This window comes from Chlorocebus sabaeus, chromosome 22 (genome assembly GCF_047675955.1).
Source record: "Chlorocebus sabaeus isolate Y175 chromosome 22, mChlSab1.0.hap1, whole genome shotgun sequence".
Lineage (NCBI taxonomy): Eukaryota > Metazoa > Chordata > Mammalia > Primates > Cercopithecidae > Chlorocebus > Chlorocebus sabaeus.
This window is the reverse complement of record NC_132925.1, coordinates 87,048,469-87,071,891: the sequence shown is the minus strand read 5'-3', so window position 1 is coordinate 87,071,891 and position 23,423 is coordinate 87,048,469. Positions and strand designations below refer to the sequence as shown.

At 44.5% G+C, this 23,423-nt stretch overlaps 2 protein-coding genes across 10 annotated transcripts in view; one reads left to right on the top strand and one right to left on the bottom strand.

The window, feature by feature from the left end:
- Window positions 1–87: 87 nt before the first annotated feature.
- Window positions 88–2,215, top strand: SPCS1 (signal peptidase complex subunit 1). Its single transcript, XM_007984509.3, has 4 exons — window positions 88–324; window positions 688–747; window positions 837–923; window positions 1,729–2,215. Exons 1-4 carry the CDS (start codon window positions 88–90, stop codon window positions 1,852–1,854), a joined length of 510 nt encoding a protein of 169 aa, XP_007982700.1. The 3' UTR covers window positions 1,855–2,215.
- A 2,595-nt stretch (window positions 2,216–4,810) lies between these two features.
- The window catches only part of NEK4 (NIMA related kinase 4), a 70,920-nt gene continuing 52,307 nt past the window's right edge, over window positions 4,811–23,423 (bottom strand). For 5 of the 9 annotated variants that reach the window (XM_038003799.2, XM_073010099.1, XM_038003796.2 and 2 more), the window contains one exon: window positions 4,811–6,104. In XM_038003799.2, coding sequence (XP_037859727.2) covers window positions 6,079–6,104 — 26 coding nt within the window. In that variant the 3' untranslated portion in view covers window positions 4,811–6,078. The other 4 variants (XM_073010097.1, XM_007984544.3, XM_073010095.1 and 1 more) reach the window with 4 other exon arrangements.

Here is a 23,423-nt window from a genome sequence, read left to right as displayed (position 1 = left end):
GATGCCTCGACGCGGCGGCCGCCGCCGCCACCACCTCAGCTGCCCTCGCGGGCAGCACGCCGCGGCAAAAGCGCACGTCGCCTAGCGATGGTGCGGGGCGGGGACATGGACTGTATCGGCCCGTCGGAGACTTCCGCTTCCGGGGCCGCGGCCATCGCTCTCCCGGGCGTAGAAGGCCCTCCTGGCAACGCGCAGTTTCAGACCTTGACCCTCACAGTCCATAAGTCTCGGTCGCCCTCGCCTCGCAGCCTGCCACCCGCGGTCGGCTGCCCGCCTCCTCAGCCAGCCATGCTGGAGCATCTGAGCTCGCTGCCCACGCAGATGGTGAGGGCGCAGCCCCGGGGACCTCCGCACGCAGCTCCTGTGCCTGGCAGCTTCGAAGCCCATGTCGGAGCACCGACCTAGTGCTGCGCTGTTCCGGGCCCTGATGGTTACCCTCCACCCTCTTTACCGAATTGCCTCCTGGGTCCCCTTCTCTTCTACTCCGCGAGAATCTCCTGTCCATTCTCCGTGAGGGTGTTTAAGTTCCTCCCGGGAAGCCCAGAATTTAATTTCTTGCCCAGGTCCTTAGGTGAGCGGGAGACCCTGATATTGGGGTTACCCTGTGCCAAAGTTTTGAGGTCAGGGCAGAAATTGTTATCTCCTCGGCGGTGGATCCAATTCTTTTTTTCCTCTGCTTCACCCCAGGATTACAAGGGCCAGAAGCTAGCTGAACAGATGTTTCAGGGAATTATTCTTTTTTCTGCAGTAAGTATTGGTTTTACGTTTAATCTCCGCCCCCGCCTCCCTCCCAACCCTCAGTTTGAGTGTGTTTAATATACTTCATTTCTCTCTAGATAGTTGGATTTATCTACGGATACGTGGCTGAACAGTTCGGGTGGACTGTCTATATAGTTATGGCCGGATTTGCTTTTTCATGTTTGGTAAGAAATTTGTGGGTGTTAGTGGCAACCTGGGTTTTGTGAGTCGGGTTGGTTTGGGTTAGACCTACTCAGTAGTGAGACCCAAAGCCAATGTTTCCCTCATCCTTCCAGACAGCGTTTCCCCTTGCTATCATTGGAAAAGTAGAATGCCAAAATAGTGTCAGATGGTGTGAACTATATAAAAGAACATAGCTTATTTTCTTTGGCAGCTACTCTAGGTAATAATGTTAAGGTCAAAGCCAGCAGGAGTTTTTCATGGTGCTCACATTGCCCCCTCACCTGTTATTTATTTATTTATTTATTTTAAATTTTTTGAGACGGAGTTTCACTCTGTTGCCCAGGCTGCAGTGCACTGGGGTGATCTCGGCTCACTGCACCTTCTGCTTCCCGGGTTTAATCGATTCTCCTGCCTCAGCCTCCCGAGTAGCTGGGACTACAGGCTCACATCACCACACCCAGCTAATTTTTGTATTTTTAGTAGAGACAGGGTTTCACTGTGTTGGCCAGGCTGGTCTCAAACAATCCGCCTACCTTGGCCTCCCAAAGTGCTTGGATTACAGGCGAGAGCCACCACACCTGGCCCCTCACCTTTCTTTTAGGTCTTAAAGCCATTTGTGTAGGCAGTAAGCCTTTCCCATCATCTTACAGTGTTTTGCATGGATGGTGGCACAGAGCCTTTATAGGAATATGGATTTTTTTGGTTTTTGTTCCCTCAGCATGGGAGTCATTTGGGAACCTGGCATTATACATAATTTTTTAAACTTTTAATAGCTATAATTTATGCATTTCCTCTTTTCTGACCCAGCTGACACTTCCTCCATGGCCCATTTATCGCCGGCATCCTCTCAAGTGGTTACCTGTTCAAGACTCAAGCACAGACGACAAGAAACCAGGGGAAAGAAAAATTAAGAGGCATGCTAAAAATAATTGAGGTTTTCATGATTCAGCACCTGCTTTTGTTTCCTGTGAGATGAGCTAAATTGCTTTCATACCCCAGAAAAGAGCTAAAACCATCTAATGCTCTTATGGCACAGCTGTGTGTAGATTTAGTTCTCTTTATACTTCATTTCTAGCACAGTTGGGTTTTGATTTATATAAGTAGTTTAGACCTTCTCTTCATAATCTTGCTGTGAAATGGGGAACAGAACACACAAGTATGCAGTTTCTTTCAGGTGTAAATAATGAAGAATAAATGTCTCATAAATGATAGTACAATGTAACTATCAAAGTTTTGTAATTCATTATGAGTTGTTAAACCATTTTAATATTTCCAATTAAACCTCATAGTGCAAGTTCTTTGTCTAAAGGATCTTTTGTTCATTATTCTGCAAGGAAGATAATTAGTAAAAGCCTAAGTTAGAAGTTCATGGTTCTGGCCAGGTGCAGTGGCTGTCACTTATAATCCCAGCACTTTGGGAGGCTAAGGCAGGAGGATGACTTGAGCCCAGGAGTTTGAGACGTTTCATGGTATATAATTAATAGTTGTTACTAGAACATTAGTTCCATGAGAATAGGGACCTTGTTTTGCTCACTGCTGTCTGCCCAGTACATAGAAGAGTACACGATGCATTGTAAGTACTTAAGATATTGAATGAGAACTGCATTGTACAATATGGTGCCACTAGACACATGTCTATTTAATTAAAATTAAAATATAAAACTCTTATCAAACTAGCCATGATTCAAAGGCTCAGGAGCTATGTGAATAGTGGCTACCATATAAAACATTTTCATCACCAAGTTCCATTTAGCAGATCTTATATAGAACCTTGAATAAAATTTAATAGACAAGTGATTTTGTATTTAACATGTCACTGTTATTGAATGCCTATAAGGCCATTCCAATAATGGATAATGTGCTAAACAACAGGAAAAAAAACTGCAAGAAGTAAAAGTTGTGCAGGTGATATTCAGTAACACTGCAGTATAGCCAGAGCTATAACTTCCTTTGCTTTATAAGTCTATGGAAATTATATGTCTGGCTATGCAGTATAGCCAGACATATAACTTCCTTTGCTTTATAAGTCTATGGAAATCAAAACTTAGAAAACCAAAATCAGAATTATTGACACTTTAGGCCAGGCATGGTGCCTCACGCCTGTAATCCCAGCACTTTGGTAGGCCAAGGCAGGCAGATCACCTGAGGTCAGGAGTTCAACACCAGCCTGGCCAACATGGTGAAACTCCATCTCTACTAAAAAAAATTAGCCAGGCGTGGTGGCATGTTCCTGTAATCCCAGCTACTCGGAAGGCTGAGGGAGGGGAACTTGAACCCAGGAGGCAGAGGCTGCAGTGAGCCAAGATCACACCACTGTACTCCAGCCTGGGCAACAATGAGACTCTGTGTCAAAAAAAAAAAAAAAAAAAAATGAATGATTATATTGGGAAGAAAATGTATAAAGATGAGTTTTTAAATTAATTTAGGAAGATGAATTAAGCACTCAAGTAAAAACCATAAAAGCTGGAAGAAAACAGGATCAATGTTTAAACAAAATAAAAATATACAACATGGGAATAAGAAAGTATGGGGGAGGTCAGGTGTGGTTCATGCCTATAATCCCAGCACTTTCGGAGGCCGAGGCAGGAGGACTGCTTGAACGCAGTTTGAGACTAGCCTGGGCAACACAGACTTCCTCTCCACAAAAAATTTTAAAAATTAGCCAGGTGTGGTGGTGCATGCCTGTGGTCCTAGCTACTTAAGGGGCTGAGGTGGGAGGATCACTTAAGCCCAGGAGGTCAAGGCTGCAGTGAGCTATGATCACCTCACTGCACTCCAGGCTGGGTAACAGAGCAAGACCCTGTCTCAAAAAAAAAAAAAAAAAAAAAAAAAAAAACCTTACGGGTGAGATTAATTCTAATAAAATACCTGCTTTATACCAATACATTAGAAAAATTAAGTAAAATTGATGACTGACCAGAAAGATGTGGATTTCCAAAACATGCAAGGAAAGGAATAGCTCAAGGATACCAAGTTTGCCAAAGATTTGTTCCCAACTGGGCATTGGAACTTGATGGTTTTGCAAGTTGAGTTCTAGCAAACCCTTCAAAGTGAAAATAAGAGTTATCAGAAACCAGGCTGTGAGCACTGTAAAAGGGCAGGAAGCATTATTTTATTCACCACTATATCCCCAGCTCCTGGCAGAGAACCAGGCACATAGTAAACTCTAAATAAAAATTTGTCAAGTGTGCCAGGCGCGGTGGCTCACGCCTGTAATCCCAGCATTTGGGAGGCCGAGGCGGGCGGATCACAAGGTCAGGAGATCGAGACCATCCTGGCTAACACAGTGAAACCCTGTCTCTACTAAAAAAACACAAAAAAATTAGCCGGGCATGGTGGCGGGCAACTGTAGTCCCAGCTACTCAAGAGGCTGAGGCAGGAGAATGGAGTGAACCTAGGAGGCAGAGCTTACAGTGATCCGAGATTGCACCACTGTACTTCAGCCTGGGTGACAGAGTGAGACAGGTCTCAAAAAAAAAAAAAAAAAAAAAAAAAGTTAAGTGACTGTAAAGGGAACATTTCATTAGAGTATTTCTGTGTGTGTGTATAATTTTCAAAGATATATTTTTAGTTATAGAAACTGAAAACAGGGCTGGGCACAGTGGCTCATGCCTATAATCCCGGCACTTTGGGAGACTGAGGTGAGTGGATTGCTTGAGCCCAGGAGTTCGAGACCAGCCTGGGCAATATGGTGAAACCCTGTCTCTACAAAAAATACAAAAACTAGCCAGGTGTGGTGGCACATACCCATGGTCCCAGCTACTAGGAAAGCTGAGGCGGGAGTATCACTTGAGCCCTGGAAGTAGAGGTGGCAGTGAGTTGAGATCATGCCACTGTGCTCCAGCATGACTGAATGAAATGCTGTCTCAAAAAAAACCACCTGAAAACATTTCTGGAGCAATATTTATTTTTAGAGTCCCTTGAATACAGAAGTGAAAATGTACTATTCAAGACTTGTATTTAACTTTATAAAATTTCTTTCCTAGATGGGTGTTACCTCTTCTTAAACATTTAACTAATAAAATATGTGATATATAATCATACATTTAAAACATGGAAAGACAACTAATAAAGTACATGAAGACAAACTTCAGGAGACAAACATTAAATATATCCAAAAACTAAATGGAACTAGACTGCTTACAAATTGCTTAAACCGAAATGAAATTTGTGTTTAAGAAATGTTTTCACTGATGGAAAAATAAATCTAACAAGACCATTATGTAAAAACATACTAATTTACAAAGGCAATGTATCTCAGTTTTAATTTGTATATACCCTAGATGAGGTTTATATTAAATGAGAATAAAATATTAAAAGTCCATCAATGTGTAGAAAAGAAATTCAGCTGCTCAAGTACTAGACAGAACTTCATATTCTTTAAATCTATTTCTAGAACTGTGAATTGACTTTTTAAAATTTTATAATTTATGGCCAGGCATGGTGGCTCATGCCTGTAATCTCAGCACTTTGGGAGGCCAAGGCGGGCGGATCACAAGGTCAGGAGATGGAGACCATCCTGGCTAACATGGTGAAACCCCGTCTCTACTAAAAATACAAAAAAATTAGCCAGGCATGGTGGCGGGCGCCTGTAGTCCCAGCTACTTGGGAGGCTGAGGCAGGAGAATGGCGTGAACCTGGGAGGCAGAGCATGCAGTGAGCTGAGATTGCACCACTGCACACCAGCCTGGGTGACAGTGAGACTCCGTCTCAAAAAAAAAAAAAAAATTTTTTTTCAATCCAAAAAATTTCAATCCAAAATTTTTCAAGCCCTATGTTTAAGCTAATCAGTACCTTAAAAAAATAAAATTCTAGATATAAACTTGGTGGATTAAGGCTCAGTAAACAGTAATCAAACAAACAACAGATTTGTCCTCAGAATATGAAAGCCAAAGTTTTTTTTCTTTCGTGATCCTGCTTCATATTATTCTGCTGTCCAATTTCTTTTCTGTAGGAAAACCCCAAAGAGATATAAAAAAGAGATATAAAACAGTGGTGAATGGCTTCCAAATGACTGTTTGCCCTTGTTTTTTAAGCCAAAAATCTCTAAAAATAGATCTTTAATTCCGGCAGCAGATTAGGACAAACACTCAAAAATTCATGTTTTCTTCAAAAAATTTCAACTGGCGAGCTTTCACACTGTAAGTTGTATACTTTTCACCCATGTGCTCCCGTAAATGTACCTATTTGAGAAACAAAAAGAAAATCAGTAGGTAGTAGGAAAAAATATTTCTGTAATCTTAGAGGAAGGGCTTTTCTAAGCATGATATCAAAGGTGGAAACCATACAGGAAAATACTAATAGTTCGGTTTGCATAAAAATTTTAAACTTCGAGATGTTTTAAAAAGTCATAAGAAATTAAAGAGCAAACAATAAACCAGGGAAAACATTTGCAATATTCATGCCAAAGGATTAATAGCATTCATATATAAAGAGTTCTTTGAATCAATAAAACCCAACAATATTAGAATAGGTAAAACAAAATCAATCTCATAGATAATTCAGCAAATTCATTTATATATGTATGTAAATGTAATCCCATATATTTACAAAATAATCACATAAATAACCACTAGTGAAATGGGAAAAGTTCCCTTGTCCCCCTCGCAGGGCGTTTGATGGGGGTGTGGCTCGCTTCTTCAGTGCCCCACTGCTCAAACCGCTAGGGGAGCATACAGACAGGCAGAATGTGGGGCTCCAACCCCACAGTAGTGTCTAGGGCTGAATGTTTACAGCTGAAGCCCCAGTGGGCATGTGTTACAGGGGGCTCTTTTAGCCATCTGTAGGCAGCTTGTGTTAGAGCTCAATTAGACCCTTGCCCTATCGCAAGGACAGAGGGCTTTCTGTATCCCAGGGTTCCTGCCTTGGTGTACCGGAAGAATCAGATCACACATAGGCTTGGAGAATGAGCGCAAGGTTTTATTGAGTGAAAGTAGCTCTCAGCAGATGGGGGAACCAGAAGGGAGATGGTTTTCCCTTGGAGTCCGGCTGCTCGGCGACCTGGGTTCTCCTCCAGCTGTCCTGGCCAAACTCCACCTCGTTCTGCCAGTCGATGGCCTGCTGGCATGCTGGCGTCTGTCAGTGTGCTCTTCTGCTGGCATGCTCCCCTTGACGTCCTCTCAATGTCCAGCTGCTTGTTTCTTCTTTTGCCGATGTGTTCCTCTCAACATCCAGCCTCTTATCTGTGTTCCTGCTAGGGTCTCAGGGGTTTTTATAGGCACAGGATGGGGGAGTGGCAGGCCAGGGTGGTCTTGGGAAATGCAACATTTGGGTACGAAGGCAGCAGTGCTTGTTCTCGCCTAGGTCTATGGGCACAGGTCTGAAGGTGGAGCCCTAGCCAGAGGCCACACCCTCCCTTACCCAGTACTTCCCTGTCCCCCTTCCATATCATTAGCATACATAAAATTCAACCTGACTAGTAATAAAAAAAAAAAGTACTATGTAACATTCAGTGTATGCTTGTGGAAAGAACTGTTCAAAATTAAAATAACACCTAGTATGTTATACTGTGAACCTCCTGATACAATGCACTGAGGGCATATCACTTATGTGGTATTCCTGACAAAAATGTATAACCTAAATCTATTCATGAGAAAACATCAGAAAAATCCAAACCAAGGGACATTTTATAAAACACATGGCCCAGGCTGTCTTATCCTCATGAGCAGCCTGCCCTGAATCCTCTCTCTCTCAGGGTATACTGCCTATTCTGCACTTAACTTTCTTTTTTTTTTTTTTTTTTTTTTGAGACGGAGTCTGGCTCTGTTGCCCAGGCTGGAGTGCAGTGGCCGGATATCAGCTCACTGCAAGCCCCGCCTCCCGGGTTCACGCCATTCTCCTGCCTCAGCCTCCCAAGTAGCTGGGAGTACAGGTGCCCGCCACCTCGCCCGGCTAATTTTTTTTTTGTATTTTAGTAGAGATGGGGTTTCACCGTGTTAGCCAGGATGGTCTCGATCTCCTGACCTCGTGATCTGCCCGTCTCAGCCTCCCAAAGTGCTGGGGTTACAGGCTTGAGCCACCGCGCCTGGCCTTAACTTTCTTTTCTTTTTTTTTTTTTTTTTGAGACGGAGTCTCGCTCTGTTGCCCAGGCTGGAGTGCAGTGGCCGGATCTCAGCTCACTGCAAGCTCCGCCTCCCGGGTTCATGCCATTCTCCTGCCTCAGCCTCCTGAGTAGCTGGGACTACAGGTGCCCGCCACCTCGCCCGGCTAGTTTTGTAGTTTTAGTAGAGACGGGGTTTCACCGTGTTAGCCAGGATGGTCTCGATCTTCTGACCTCGTGATCCGCCCGCCTCGGCCTCCCAAAGTGCTGGGATTACAGGCTTGAGCCACCGCGCCCGGCCTTAACTTTCAAAATACTATTTTTCTTTTGCAATAAATTATTCTATGCTGCAAAAAATAAAATAAACATGGCCCCTACTCCTCAAAAATGTCAAAGTCATCCAGATGTGGTAGCTCACGCCTGTAATCCCAGTACTTTCGGAAGCCGAGGTAGGCGGATCACCTGGGAACAGGAGTTCAAGACCAGCCTGACTAACATGGAGAAACCCCGTCTCTACTAAAAATACAAAATTAGCTGGGCATGGTGGCACATGCCTGTAATCCCAGCTACTCAGGAGGCTGAGGCAGGAGAATTGCTTGAACCCGGGAGGCAGACATTGCGTTGAGCCAAGATCGCACCATTGCACTCCAGCCTGGGCAATAAGAGCAAAACTCCCTCTCAAAAAAAAAAAAAAAAAGTCAAAGTCACGAAAAACAAAGTGAGAAAATGTTTCAAATTTAAAAAGACATAACAATTAAATATAAAATGTAATCCTGTTTGGTTCCACATCCAACATGACACCATAAGGAGCTCTGTAAACCTCCCATTTCCCTCAGTGGCCAGGCTCACGTCTGTAATTCCAGCACTTTAGAAGGCCAAAGTGGGCTGATCCCTTGAGCTCAGAAGTTCAAGACCAGCCTAGGCAACAGGGTGAAACTTTGTCTCTACAAAGACTACAAAAAATTAGCCAGGTGTGGTGGTGTGCACCTGTAGTCCTAGGTACTTGGGAGAATGACTTGAGCTAGGGAGGCAGAGACTGCAGTGAGCCATGATCATGCCACTGCACTCCAGCCAGGGCTACAGAGCAAGGCTTCAACTCCAAAAAAAAAAGTCTCTGGAAATGGTGCTAAGAGAAAATGACCTTCAAATTTTTAAATAAAAATTATAGGAGGCCATTGTTTTGGACTAAACTCCTGCACTAGTGATGACAGCTGCGGGCCATCCGGAACAGCCGCTACCATCGCGCTGGCAGCAGCAGGGAGATGTGAGCGGTGATGGCAGCAGCAGCTGCAGAAGAGCAGTGGCACCATTGGAACCCTGTACCCCGCGTCCCTGAAGCAGCTGGCCAGACCACGCCCACCTTCACATGGTCAGGAGCCGCCCCCAGGCCGGGACCCTCCACCACTCCAGACATCTGCCTCAGCTGTGGGGAAGACGAGGGGAGGAAGCACGGTCCCCAGAGCTGGCCCCTGGGAGCCCCGCCCAGAACCCACTGCCCTGGAGGTTGCTAGGATGGGGCCAGGCTGTCACTTTCATCTGAAGTAACCTGATGTTAACCAATCAGCTTATTTTTCCATTATTCTGTCTCCCTGTCCCCACCCTAAAATGACCAATCCACTTTTTTTCTGGAGCAACCCTATTAAATAAGACCAATCCACTTTTTATTCTTTTTTTCTTCTTTATCCAACCTTTTTCTGTCTATAAAGCTAATCTCCTCTGCTTCACTCATTAGAACACTTATTCTATTTTACAGAATGAAGTGTTGCCCAATGCTAGAATCACAATAAACCCAATTGAGATATTTAAACAAAATGTGTTATAATTTTGTCTTTTCACAGAAGAAACATTTATTTGAGAAAATCTAAACTTTGGTAAGAACGGTAAGAGTCAGTGGTACGCGAATCATGACCAACTGCCACCTTTCTCCAGCCCACCTAAGTGAGACAAAAATTCTACTCCAGGCCACTGAAGGCAAGAACACAGGCCTTTGTTTCCCTGCAACTTCCAGTTGAAAGGTTATCTTCTTCAGAGGGCAGGACACTGGCAGATCTCATCCTGCTGCCTGTTGTTGAGGCTGCATTTCAGGAGAGTGCAGGCAAGAAGTGGGAGTTCCCTTCTTCCACCTAGCCCAGGGTACTAGGATGTAGGTTCTACTTTGGGTACAGGACTGCTAAAAATTATGGGGCCCAGTCCAGGTGTGTTGGCTCACACCTGTAATGCCAGCACTTTGGGAGACCGAGGTGGGTGGATCACTTGAGGTCAGGAGTTTGAGACCCAGCCTGGCCAACATGGTGAAACCGCGTCTCTACTAAAAATACAAAAATTGGCTGGGTGTGGTGATGGGTGCCTATAATCCCAGCTACTTGGGAGGCTTAGATAGAAGAATCACTTGAACTCAGCAGGTGGAGGTTGCAGTGAGCTGAGATCGAGCCACTGCACTACAGCCTGGGTGACAAAGCAAGACTCCATCTCAAATAATAATAATAATTATGGGGTCCCAAATCACCTCTTCCCCAGACCATAAAGATGCCATGTTAGTGAAAAGCCAAGAAGTATGCCAAGTATGCCAAGAAGACCAGAGGCTACTGCCCCATCTCCCTCCAAAACCGAGTGCGCTAAGTTTCTAAAGTGGGGGTATCACTTGGAAGAGTGCCATTGTCTCTACCCACAGCTCCATAGCCATGCTCACAAACTTTGCTTGGGAATAGAAAGAGGCCATAAAACAGAGCACCAAATCTCTTCCTAAATGAACTGACTTCATCTGGAAGAGAGTGTGGAGTTCGAGCCTCACAGTGCTTTCAAAAAGAGTGGAAGTGTAACTGAGTACCTCCACTTTAATCATTATTATTATTATTATTCTGTGAGACAGAGTCTCACTGTCATCCACGCTGGAGTGCAGTGGCACCATCTCAGCTCACTGCAATCTCTGCCCCCCGGGTTCAAGCAATTCTCATGCCTCAGCCTCCCGAGTAGCTGGGATTACAGGCGTATGCCACCACACCAGGCTCATGTTTGTATTTTTAGTAGAGATGGGGTTTCGTCATGTTGGCCAGGCTGGTCTCAAACTCTTGACCTCAAGTGATCTGCCCACCTCGGCCTCCCTAGGTGCTGGGATTATAGGCATGAGCTACTGCACCTGGCCTCAATTATTTAATTATTTTTAAATTCTTTGTTTTCTCTCTCTTCTTATCCTCCTTTTTCCCACTTCCTACTTAGCTCTTTAGAAATACAATTATAGGCTGGGCGTGGTGGCTCATGCCTGTAATCCCAGCACTCTCTGGGAGGCCGAGGCAGGTTGATCACCTAAGTTTAGGAGTTTGAGACCAGCCTGGCCAACATGGTGAAACACTGTCTCTATTAAAAATAAAAAAATTAGCTGGGCATGGTGGCAGATGCCTGTAATCCCAGCTACTTGAGAGGATGAGGCAGGAGAACTGCTTGAACTTGGGAGGTGGAGCTTGCAGTGAACCAAGATCGGACCACTGCACTCCAGCTTGGGCGACAGAGCGAGACTCCATCTCAAAAAAAAGAAAAAAAAGAAAAAAAAAAGAAATACAATTATAGCCTTTTACCTTCGCTTCATCAGACACTCCCTACAGAGGTAGATCAACTATGTGCTTAGAAGCTCCAGAGCAGAACACCTGCCCACTAGGAGGTTGTCTCAAGAGATAACAGTAGATTCACAACCCAACGTATGCCTGCTCACAAAGAAACCAGCAGTCACCACTTTGATCACCTGGTAGATAAGGCACCAAGCTAACACACAGACCCCTGCAACTGCTCGCTTCCCCCCAACCCGCCATGTCCCATTCATGTTAGGCCCTTGTTTTTGAGACGGAGCTCCATTCTTGTTGCCCAGGTTGGAATGCAATGATGGCACAATCTCGGCTCACCGACCACAACCTCCGCCTCCCAGGCTCAAGTGATTCTCCTGCCTCAGCCTCTCAAGTAGCTGGGATAATAGGCATGCACCACCACACCTGGCTCATTTTGTATTTTTAGTAGAGACAGGGTTTCTCCATGTTGGTCAGGCTGGTCTCGAACTCCCAACCTCAGGTGATCTGCCTGCCTTAGCCTCCCAAAGTGCTGGGATTACAGGGGTGAGCCACCGCACCCAGCCTATGCCCCCTTTAAAAGTGCTTGCTTTCTACTCCAAAGGAGGAGTACCCTTAAAGGCAGAAAGCCTGTACTTCCCCCGAAGCTAAGCTTTGGAATAAAAAGTCACCTTAGGGCCGGGCGCAGTGGCTCAAGCCTGTAATCCCACCACTTTGGGAGGCCGAGACGGGTGGATCACTGGGTCAGGAGATCGAGACTATCCTGGCTAACACAGTGAAACCCGTCTCTACTAAAAAATACAAAAAACTAGCCGGGCGAGGTGGCAGGCGCCTATAGCCCCAGCTACTGGGGAGGCTGAGGCAGGAGAATGGCGTGAACCCGGGAGGCGGAGCTTGCAGTGAGCTGAGATCCGGCCACTGCACTCCAGCCTGAGGGACAGAGCGAGACTCCGTCTCAAAAAAAAAAAAAAGTCACCCTAGGCAGGATGCAGTGGCTCACGCCTGTAATCCCAGCACTCTGGGAGGCCCAGGTGGGCGGATCACGAGGTCAGGAGATGGAGACCATCCTGGCTAACACGGTGAAACCCCGTCTCTACTAAAAATACAAAAAATTAGCCGGGCGTGGTGGCAGGCGCCTATAGTCCCAGCTACTCGGGAGGCTGAGGCAGGAGAATGGTGTGAACCTGGGAGGTGAACTTGCAGTGACCCGAGATATCACGCCACTGCACTCCAGCCTGGGCAACAGAGTGAGACTCCCTCTTAAAAAAAAAAAAAAAAAGTCACTTTATACCAGACCTTGCTCTTGTTAATTGGATTCTGCAAGCAGCAAGCAACTGAACCTGTGTTTTAGATACAGCAGTAGAAAGGCAACTGGGAGGAGATAAGCCAATTCATTGGAGATGTAAACTAAACTATAGGCTGGGCTAGTTTGCAGAGAGGACTACAAAGTTGGGAGGAGGCCTCTTGCAGTCAGAAAAAAAAAACTCAGATATTGACATTGGGAGCAATCCTGTCAAAACAATCAGATCAGTCTGTTGAGTGACGTATGTTGAAAACAATAAAGCAATCAGCCAGAAACTAAAGGGTCTTAAAAGTTATGTGAAGTCAGGGATAAGAGAGTGAAGAAAGCCCTTGTACAACTACAGTCATTCCAAGGTAACTGTTAGCACCCAAGGCTGCATGCATGGAGGGGCAACATCTGGGGCTTTATACTACAGGGAAGGGACAGAGGAAGAAGACAGACTTCACCAAAACAATTCAGGTCAGGCATGGTGGCTCACACCTCTAATCCCAACACTTTAGGAGGCCAAGGTGGGCAGATCATGAGGTCAGGAGATCCAGACATCCTGGTTAACGTGGTGAAACCCTGTCTCTACTAAAAATACAAAAATTAGCTGGACGGGGTGACATGTGCCTGTAGTACCAGCTACTTGGGGAGGCTAAAGCAGGAGAATCGCTTGAACCAGAGAGTCGAAAGTTACGGTGAGCCAAGATCGTGCCATTGCCCTTCAGCCTGGCAACAGAGCGAGACTACACCTCAAAACATAAATAAATAAATAAATAAATAAATAAATAAATAAATAAATAAAAATCCAGTCAGTTACTATACAAATAAATAAGCATGTAACAATCACCGGCCAGGGACAGTGGCTCACGCCTGTTATCCCAGCACTTTGGAAGGCCAAGGCGGGCAGATCATGAGATCAGGAGATCGAGACCATCCTGGCTAACACGGTAAAAACCCCGTCTCTACTAAAAAATACAAAAAATTAGCCAGGCGTGGTGGCGGCACCTGTAGTCCCAGCTACTCGGGAGGCTGAGGCAGGAGAATGGTGTGAACCCAGGAGGCAGAGCTTGCAGTGAGCCGAGATAGCACCACTGCACTTCAGCCTGGGTGACAGAGCGAGACTCTGTCTCAAAAATAACAAAAACAATCCCCAAAGGGGCCAATACCGAGTTTAAACAATGTATTATCTAAAATGTCCAGCTTCCGGTAAAAAGTTGTGAGAAATGCAAAGAAATAGGATAGTATGACACACATGCTGGAAAAAAGCAAACAAGAGAAACTGCCTGTGAAAGTAGCCAGATGTTAGATTCAACAGACAAAGGTTTCAAAGTAGGCCAGGTGCAGTGGCTCACGCCGGTAATCCCAGCACTTTGGGAGGCCAAAGTGGGCAGATCACAAGGTCAGGAGTACAAGACCAGCCTGACCATTATGGTAAAACCCCGTCTCTACTAAAAATACAAAAATTAGCCAGGGGTGGTGGCACACACCTGTAGTCCCAGTTACTCAGGAGGCTGAGGCAGGAGAATCGCTTGAACCTGGGAGGCAGAGGTTGCAGTGAGCCAAGATTGCGCCACTGCACTCCAGCCTGGGTGACAGAGTGAGACTCTGTCTCAAAATAAGAAGAAAAAAAAAAGATTTCAAAGTAGCCACTATAAATATGTTCAAAGAACGAAAGGAAAATATAATTTAAAAAGTAAAGGAAGCTATAGTGACAGTGTCACATCAAATAGAGAATATTAAGAAACAGAAAAAAATTATTAATTAAAAGACCCAAATGGAAAATCTAGAGCTGAAAAGTACAATAACTGAAAAGCGAAATTCACTAGAGGGGCTCAACAGTGTACTTACACTGGCAGAACAATTAGCAAGCTTGGGGACAGACCAATAGAAATTATGCAATCCAAATAACGGAGAAAAAACTAAAATGAAAAATGAACAGAGACTCAGAGAAATGAAGGGCACCATTAACCATACCAAATATGTATAAAGAAAACACCAGGAGAGAAGACAAAGGAGCAGAAAAAAGGCCGGGCATGGTGGCTCACACCTGTAATCCCAGCACTTTGGGAGGCCGAGGTGGGCGAATCACTTGAGGTCAGGAGTAAAAGACCAACTTGGCCAACATGGTGAACCCCCGTCTCTACTAAAAATACAAAAACTAGCTGGGTGTGGTGGCATATGCCTGTAGTCCCACGTACTTGGGAGGCTGAAGCAGATGAGTAGCTAAGACTGTGTCCGAAATTGGTGGGTTCTTGGTCTCGCTGACTTCAAGAATGAAGCCACAGACCCTCGCAGTGAGTATTACAGTTCTTAAAGATGGTGTATCCAGAATTTGTTCCTTCAGATGTTCAGATATGTCCGGAGTTTCTTCCTTCTGGTGGATTCGTGGTCTCGCTGACTTCAGGGGTGAAGCTGCAGACCTTCATGGTGACTGATACAGCTCTTAAAGGCAGTGCGTCTGGAGTTCTTCATTCCTTCTAGTGGGTTCACGGTCTTGCTGGCTTCAGGAGTAAAGTTGCAGACCTTTGTGGTGAGTATTATAGCTTATAAAGGCAGCATGGACCCAAAGAGTGAGCAGCAACAAGATTTATCGCAAAGAAAGAACAAAGCTTCCACAGGTTGGAAGGGGACCCCATCAGGTTGCCACTGCAGGCTCGGGCAGCCTGCTTTTATTCCCTTATCTGACCTCACGCACATCCTGCTGATTGGTCCATTTTACAGAGAGCCGATTGGTCCGTTTTGACAGGGTGCTGATTGGTGCATTTACAAATCTTGGGCTAGACACAGAATGTTGATTGGTGCATTTACAATCCTTTAGCTAGACACAAAAGTTCTACAAGTCCCCCCACAACTCAGGAGCCCAGCTGGCTTCTCCTAGTGGATCCCTCGGCAGGGCTGTGAGCGGAGCTACCCGCCAGTCCTGTGCTGGGCTTCTGCTCTCCTCATCCCTTGGGCGGTTGCTGGGACCTGGCACTGCGGAGCAGGGGTTGGCGCCCGTCAGGGAGCCTGGGGCCGAGCAAGGTGCTCGGACATGGAGGGCTGCAGGTCCCAAGCCCTGCCCGGCGGGGAGGCAGCTGAGGCCTGGCAAGAATTCCAGTGCTGCGTGGGCGGGCTGGCAGTGCTGGAGGACCCACTGCACCCTCCATAGCTGCTGGCCGGGGTGCTAAGCCCCTCACTGTGCGGGCCAGTGGCCCCGGCCGCCCGGTGCTTCTCAGTGCAGGGCCCTGCCGAAGCCGCACCCACGCCGCGTGCACCACACCGGGTACAGCTCTGGTTCCTCCCGCGCCTCTCCCTCCACACCTCCCCGCAAGCAGAGGGAGGCAGCTCCGGCCTCGGCCACCCCAGAGAGGGGCTCCCACAGTGCAGCAGCTGGCTGAAGGGCTCCTCAAGCGTGGCAGGAGTGGACGCCGAGGCCAAGGAGGTGCTGAGGGTGAGCGAGGGCTGCTAGCACGTTGTCACCTCTCAGGACTACAGGCAGCTAGGACTACAGACACACACCACCATGCCAAGAACCCAGGAGATGGAGGTTGTAGTGAGCCAAGATCACACCACTGCACTTCAGCCTGGGTGATAGAGCAAGACTCTGTCTCAGAGGGAAAAAAAGGAACAGAAAAAAAAATTTTAAGAAATAATGCCTGAACACTTTACAAATTTATTGAAAAACACTCATCTACACGTCCAAGAAACTCAGTGAACTTCCAAGTAGGATAAACTCAAAGAAATCCACAGATACACACATTAAGGTTAAAGTGTTGAAAGCCAAAAACAGAAAATCTTGAAAGCAGCAAGATGAAAATAACTCATCAGAAGGCAACACCAATAACATTCACAGCTAACCTCTCCTCATAAACAATGGAGGCTAGAAGGCAGAAGGATAACAAAGTTCTCCAAAAAACTGTCAACCAAGAATCCCATATCTAGCAAATCTATCATTCAAAAATAAAAGTGAAATAAGGAAATTCCCAGATAAACAAAAGCAGAGAATCTGTGGCTAGCAGACCCACATTACAGGAAAACTAAGTGAAGTTCATCAGGCTAAAAGGATGAGACCCTACACAGTAACTCAAAGCAATGTAAAAACACAAAAGAGTGCTGGTAAAGGTAATTATAAAACACAGTACAAACACATATTGCCTCTCCTTAACTAATTTGAAAAGCTAGTGTATGAAACAATAATACAGAAGATGGCAGAGTAAGAAGCATCAGGAATTCATCTCCTCACTCAAGACAAAATTGTATCTCCTCACTCAAGCAAAAATTGTACTGACAGAATCTCTTTTATGTAACTAAAAACTCTGGATTCTCTTGAAGGCTGGGAACATCTGAGGGAAGTCTTAGAAGCTAAATTGTGGTTCATTTCAGCCCTAAGCACTCTGCACCCAGTGGCAGACAGTCATGCTGTGTTCCTGAAGCAGCTTGCATGCCGCTTGCAGGAACCAGGGTAGGCAATAAGAAACAGACCTCCAAATATCAGGGATCTCTGCACTGATAGCTGACTGCTGCTTCTGATCACTAAGGTATAGATATAGAAGCAGGAAACCAATGTTGCAACCATCACTGACACTGTTGCAAACCTCCCTCCCTCTAGCTGAAGTGACTCCCTGGGGATTTAAAAAGACTGGTGCCTTTATTTCTCCCCCCTTTATATTTTTTCTTTTTCCCCTTTTGGGGGCCATACATTGAAGGAGCAGGACGTTCCAAAGCCACTGGGCACGATGGCTTATGCCTAGAATCCCAGAACTTTGGGAGGCCAAGGCAGGAGAATTGCTTGAGCCCAGGAGTTCAAGACCTGCCTGGGCAACATAAGGAGACTCTGTGTCTACCAAAAAAAAAAAAAAAATTAATTAATTAGCTAAGTGTGGTGGGGCACGCCTGCTGTCTAAGCTACTAGGGAGGCTGGGACAGGAGAACTGCTAAGTCCGAGAGGCTGAGGCTGCAGTAAGCTGTGATTACACCATTGTACTCCAGCCTGGGTGACAGAGCAAGACCCTGTCTCAAAAAAGAAAAAAAAAAAAAAAAAGTAACCACATATACTGGGGGATTTGGAAAGTTACCATGCATGCACATGACCAGGGGAAAACACAGATTCAGACATGAGAAGACTTTAAGTTTATAACCTGTGACTAATCCCTGGTGACAGTGACAGGAGGTAGCCAAATACCTAGGCAGATGGGGCAGGTTCCTAGTGAAACCCCACCTTCAAGCCAAATCAGCCTGAAGGCTGAAAGACCAGACTGCTGGTCCTGGATGAAACCTGTGACACAGAGTGGGAACTTCTATTCCTGTTTGCTCGCCCTTTCCCAATTGATACTTTCTGAATAATGCCTTTTAACCAATTGAATGTTGCCTTTTCCAATACTACCTACAGCCTGCCCCTCCCCTATTCTGAGCCCATAAAAAGCCTTGGACTCAGCCATATTAGGGGGACTTCCCCACCTTAAGGTATTCCCTCTCTGCTGATAGCTGTTTCATCACTCAATACAATTCTTCTCTACCGTCCTCACCCTTCAACATCCAGTGTATCCTCATTCTTCTTGGGCAAGGTCCAAGAGCTCAGAAACTGCTGAACGTGGGTACAAGCTATAACACAAGCGAGCCGGGGCACACCAGCATGGCTGAGCAAGGCCTGGGTCTGGCATTGCCAGCCAGAGGTACCTGGCTTACAAAGTGACTGAGAAGTAAATCCTGCATCACTGGCATGGAGGACCCCTAAATTATCACATAAAAACTCAAATGTCCAGTTTAAAAACAAAACCACAAGGCATAAAAAGAAACAAAGTATGGACCATTCAAAGGAAAAAAAAAAAAGAAGAAAGAAATCAATAGACATTGTCCCTAAGATGAGATAGCAGACTTATTAGAAAATGATGTGGCCGGGCATGGTGACTCATGCCTGTAATCACAGGACTCTGGGAGGCTGAGGCAGGCAGATTGCTTGAGGCCAGGAGTTTGAGACCAGCCTGGGTAACATGGCGAAACCCCATCTCTATAAAACGTACAAAAAAACTTGCTGGGTGTGGTGGTATGCTCCTACAGTCCTGGCTACCTGGGAGGCTGAGGTGGGAGGATGACCTGAGCCCAGGCTGCAGTGAGCCATGACTACACCGTTGCACTCTAGCCTGAGTGACAGAGTGAGACTCTGTCTCAGTAAAAGAAAATTATGTAATTATGTGGCCAGGCATAGTGGCTCACACCTGAAATCTAAGTACTTTGGGAAGTCAAGACAGGAGGATTAGTTGAGATCAGGTGTTTGAGACCAGCCTGGGCAACATAATGAGACCCTGTCTCTACAAAAAAATTTAAAATTAGCTAGGTATGGTGGCATGTGCCTGCAGTTCCAGCCATTCAAGAAGCTAAGGCGGGAGGATCACTTATGCCCAGGAGTTTGAGGCTGCAGGGAGCTATCATTGCACCACTGCACTCCAGACAGAATGAGACCCTGTCTCAAAATAAAATAAAATGATGTATAAATAAAACAAATATCAGTAAAGAGAAAGACATAAAAAGAAAAAAAGAACTTTTTTTTTCTGAGATGGAATCTTGCTCCATCACCCAGGCTGGAAGGCAGTGGAACCTGTGACCTCCAACTTCTGGGTTCAGGCGATTCTCGTGTCTCAGCCTCCTGAGTAGCTGGAATTACAGGTGCATGCCACTGTGCCTAATTGTTGTACTTTTAGTGTAGATGGGGTTTTACCATGTTGGTCAGGCTGGTCGAACTCTTGACCTTAAGTCATCTGCCTGGCTCAGCCTCCCAAAGTGCTGGGATTACAGGCATGAGCCACTGTGCCCGGTCTAAAGAAAAAAAATTCTGAAGCTGAAAAGTATAATAACTGCAATGAAGAAACTGAGCAAGCAGAAGAAAGAAACAGTGAACTTGAAGACAGGATAATTAAAAGTATCAAGTCTGAAGAACAGGAAGAAAAAAGACTACAGAAACTGAACAGAGCCTAAAGGACATATAGAACACCATCAAGCAGCCCAACGCAAGCAACGTGGGAGTCCCAGAGAAAGAGGAGAGAGAGGGGATCAGATAAATGATCCGAAGAAATATAACTGAAAAATTCACAAGTTTGATGAAAGACAAGTATTTAAAAGACAAAATAAATATAAACATCCAAGAGGCTCAACAAACTCCAAGTAGGATGAACTCAAGAGTGCACACTGAAATACATTGTAATCAAACTGTAAAAAGACACGGCCAGGTTCAGTGGCTCACACCTGTTATCCCAGCACTTTGGGAGGCCATGGCGGGCAGATCACTTGAGGTCAGGAGTTCAAAACCAACCTGGACGACATGGTGAAACCCTGTCTCTACTAAAAATACTAATATTAGCCCCGTGTGATGCCACATGCCTGTGATCCCAGCTACACAGGAGGCTGAGTCACAAAAATTGCTTGAACCCGGGAGACAGAAGTTGCAGTGAGCCAAGATGGCACCACTGCACTCCACCCTGGGTGACAATGAGACTTTGTCTTAAAACACACACACACACACACACACAAATTGTCAAAAGACAAAGACAAAGAGAGAATCCTGAAAACAGCATGAGAGAAGCAACTTGTCACATACAAAGGATAAGATTACCAATGGGTTTTTCCATCAGGAACTGTGGAGGCCAGAAAGCAGTGGGCTAATATATTCAAAACGTTAAAAGAAAAAATACCAAGAATACTGTATCTGGCAAAAATGCCCTTCAAAAGTAAGGGAGAAATCAAGACATTTCCAGATAAAGCTGATTAACACCAGATCTTCCCTATCAGAAATATTCAAGGGAATTCTGCAGGTTGAAATGAAATGACACTAAATAACTTAAAGCTTTATGAAGAAAGAAAAATCTCTAAAAACAATCAAATTAATCAAATTCATAGGAACAGACAGGAGAATGGTGTTTACCAGAGGTCAGAGAGTGGGTAGAATGGGCAGGTGTTACTCAAAAGGAACAAGGTTCAGTTATACAGCAGGAGTAAGTGTTTTGAGATACACTGCACAACATGGTGACTACATTTAATAATAATAACGTGTTACATATTTCGAAATTGCTAAGAGAATTTCAAATGTTCTCATCACAACAAAATGATAAATACTTCAGGTGACAGATATGCTGATTAGCTTGATTTCATCAAACCACATTGTATACATATATCAGAACATCACATTGTACTCTATTAATATGTACAATTATGATTTGTTGATTAACAATAAAAATATATTTGCAAAAGAAATCTCTTTAGTAAAGGTAAACATGGGCAACTATAAAAGCTAGTATTATTGTAACAAATTGTTTGTAATTTCTTTTTTTCGTTTTCTACAAGATTTAAGAGGCTAATACGTTACAAAACAATTAGACTAAAAGCTAGTATTACTGTAACTTTGGTTTGCAATTCCATATTTTGTTTTCCATATAATTTAAGAGACTAATGCATTTTAAAACCCAATTTTTAGATCCTGTTTTTAAACATATAATGTACAAAGATATACTTTTGTGACATCAATAACTAGAAGGAGCTGGGGCAGAGCTGTTAAAAGGGTAGAGTTTTTGTATGTTATTGAAGTTAAGCTGGCATAAATTCAAACTAGAGTATTATAATTTTAGGATAGTAAATATAATCTCCATGGTAACCACAGAGAAAACAGTTACAGGACATGTTATATATTATATTAAAATTTTTCACTTCCAAAAAAAATCAACTAAACAAAAAAGAAAACAGTAATGCAGGAAATAAGGAATTAAAAAACAATAATGCATATAGAACATAAAATAGTAAAATAACATAAGTCCCTCCTTATCAATAACTACTTTAAATGTAAATGGATTAAACTCTCCAATCAAAAGACAGAAATTGGCAGAATGGATTTAAAAAACACAGAATCCACCTATATGCTATCTATAAGAGACTCTAGATCTAAAGACACAAAAAGATTGCAAGTAAAAATTTTGAAAAAAATATTCCACATAAATTGTAACCAAAGGAGATTAGGGATGGCTTTACAAATATCAGACAAAATAGTCTTTAAATTAAAAAAAGGTTATAAGAGACAAAAAAGGAGACATCTACAGCAAGAAGATTAGAACAATTATTAACATTTATACACCTAAATGTACAAATGAGGATACTGACGTTTTGTTTTTAGGTGTAAAAAACAAACCATGAATAATAGTTGCAGACTTCAATACTCCACTCTCAATAATAGATAGAGCAACCTGGCAGAAGATAATTAAGAAAATAGAAGACTTGGGGCCAGGCACAGTGGCTCACACCTGTAATCCCAGCACTTTGGGAGGCCGAGGCAGGCAGATCATGAGGTCAGGAGATCGAGACCATCCTGGCTAACATGGTGAAACCCCATCTCTGCTAAAAATTCAAAAAAAATTAGCCGGGTGTGGTGGCGGCGCCGGTAGTCCCAGTTACTCAGGAAGCTGACATGGGAGAATGCCGTGAATCCAGGAGGTGGAGCTTGCAATAAGCGGAGATCGCGCCACTACACTCCAGCCTGGGCAACAGAGTGAGACTGTCTCAAAAAAAAAAAAAAAAAAAATATATATATATATATATATATATAGGATTTGGCCGGGCACAGTGGCTTACGCCCGTAATCCCAACACTTTGGGAGGCCAAGGCAGGTGGATCATGAAGTCAGGAGTTCAAGATCTGCCTGGCCAAGATGGTGAAACCCTGTCTCTACTAAAAATACAAAAATTAGCTGGGCATGGTGGCAAGTGCCATTGCACTCCAGCCTGGGTGACAGAGTGAGACTCTGTCTCAAATAAATAAATAAATAAATAAGAGGAATTCAACAATGCAGTAAATCAACTAGATCTAACAGGCATCTAAAACTTTTTTTTTTTTTGAGACAGGAGTTTCGCTCTTGTTGCCCAGGCTGGAGCATTGCTCAATCTCAGCTCACCACAACTTCTGCCTCCCAGGTTCAAGTGATTCTCCTGCCTCAGCCTCCCTGGTAGCTGAGATTACAGGTGTGCACCACCACACCTGGCTAATTTTGTATTTTTAGTAGAGATAGGGTTTCACCATGTTGGTCAGGCTGGTCTCGAACTCCTGACCTTGGGTGATCCACTAGCCTCAGCCTCCCAAAATGCTGGGATTACAGGCGTGAGCCACCGCGCCTGACCTACATCTAAAATTCTTTATCCAACAATAGAATATGCATTCTTCTCAAGTGCACATGGGTCATTCTCTAGGACAGACAATACTATAGACCACAAATTGTCTCAATAGATTTTAAAGGAAAGATAGCACACAGAATATCTTCCCCAACCATAGTGGGATGAAGTTAGAAATCAGTAACAAGGAAAACTAAAATTCCCAAATTTGTGGGAATCAAATAACACTTTTTTTTTTTTTTTGAGATGGAGTCACCCAGGCTGGAGTGTGGTAGTGTGATCTTGACTCACTCCAACCTCCACCTCCCGGGTTCAAGCAATTCTGCCTCAGCCTCTTGAGTAGCTGGGATTACAGGTGCCCAACACCACAACCAGCTAATTTTTGTATTTTTAGTAGAGACAGGGTTTCACAGGTTGGACACGCTGGTATGAACTCCTGACCTCAAGTGATCCACCCACTTCGGCCTCCTAAAGTGCTAGGATTACAGGCATATGCCACT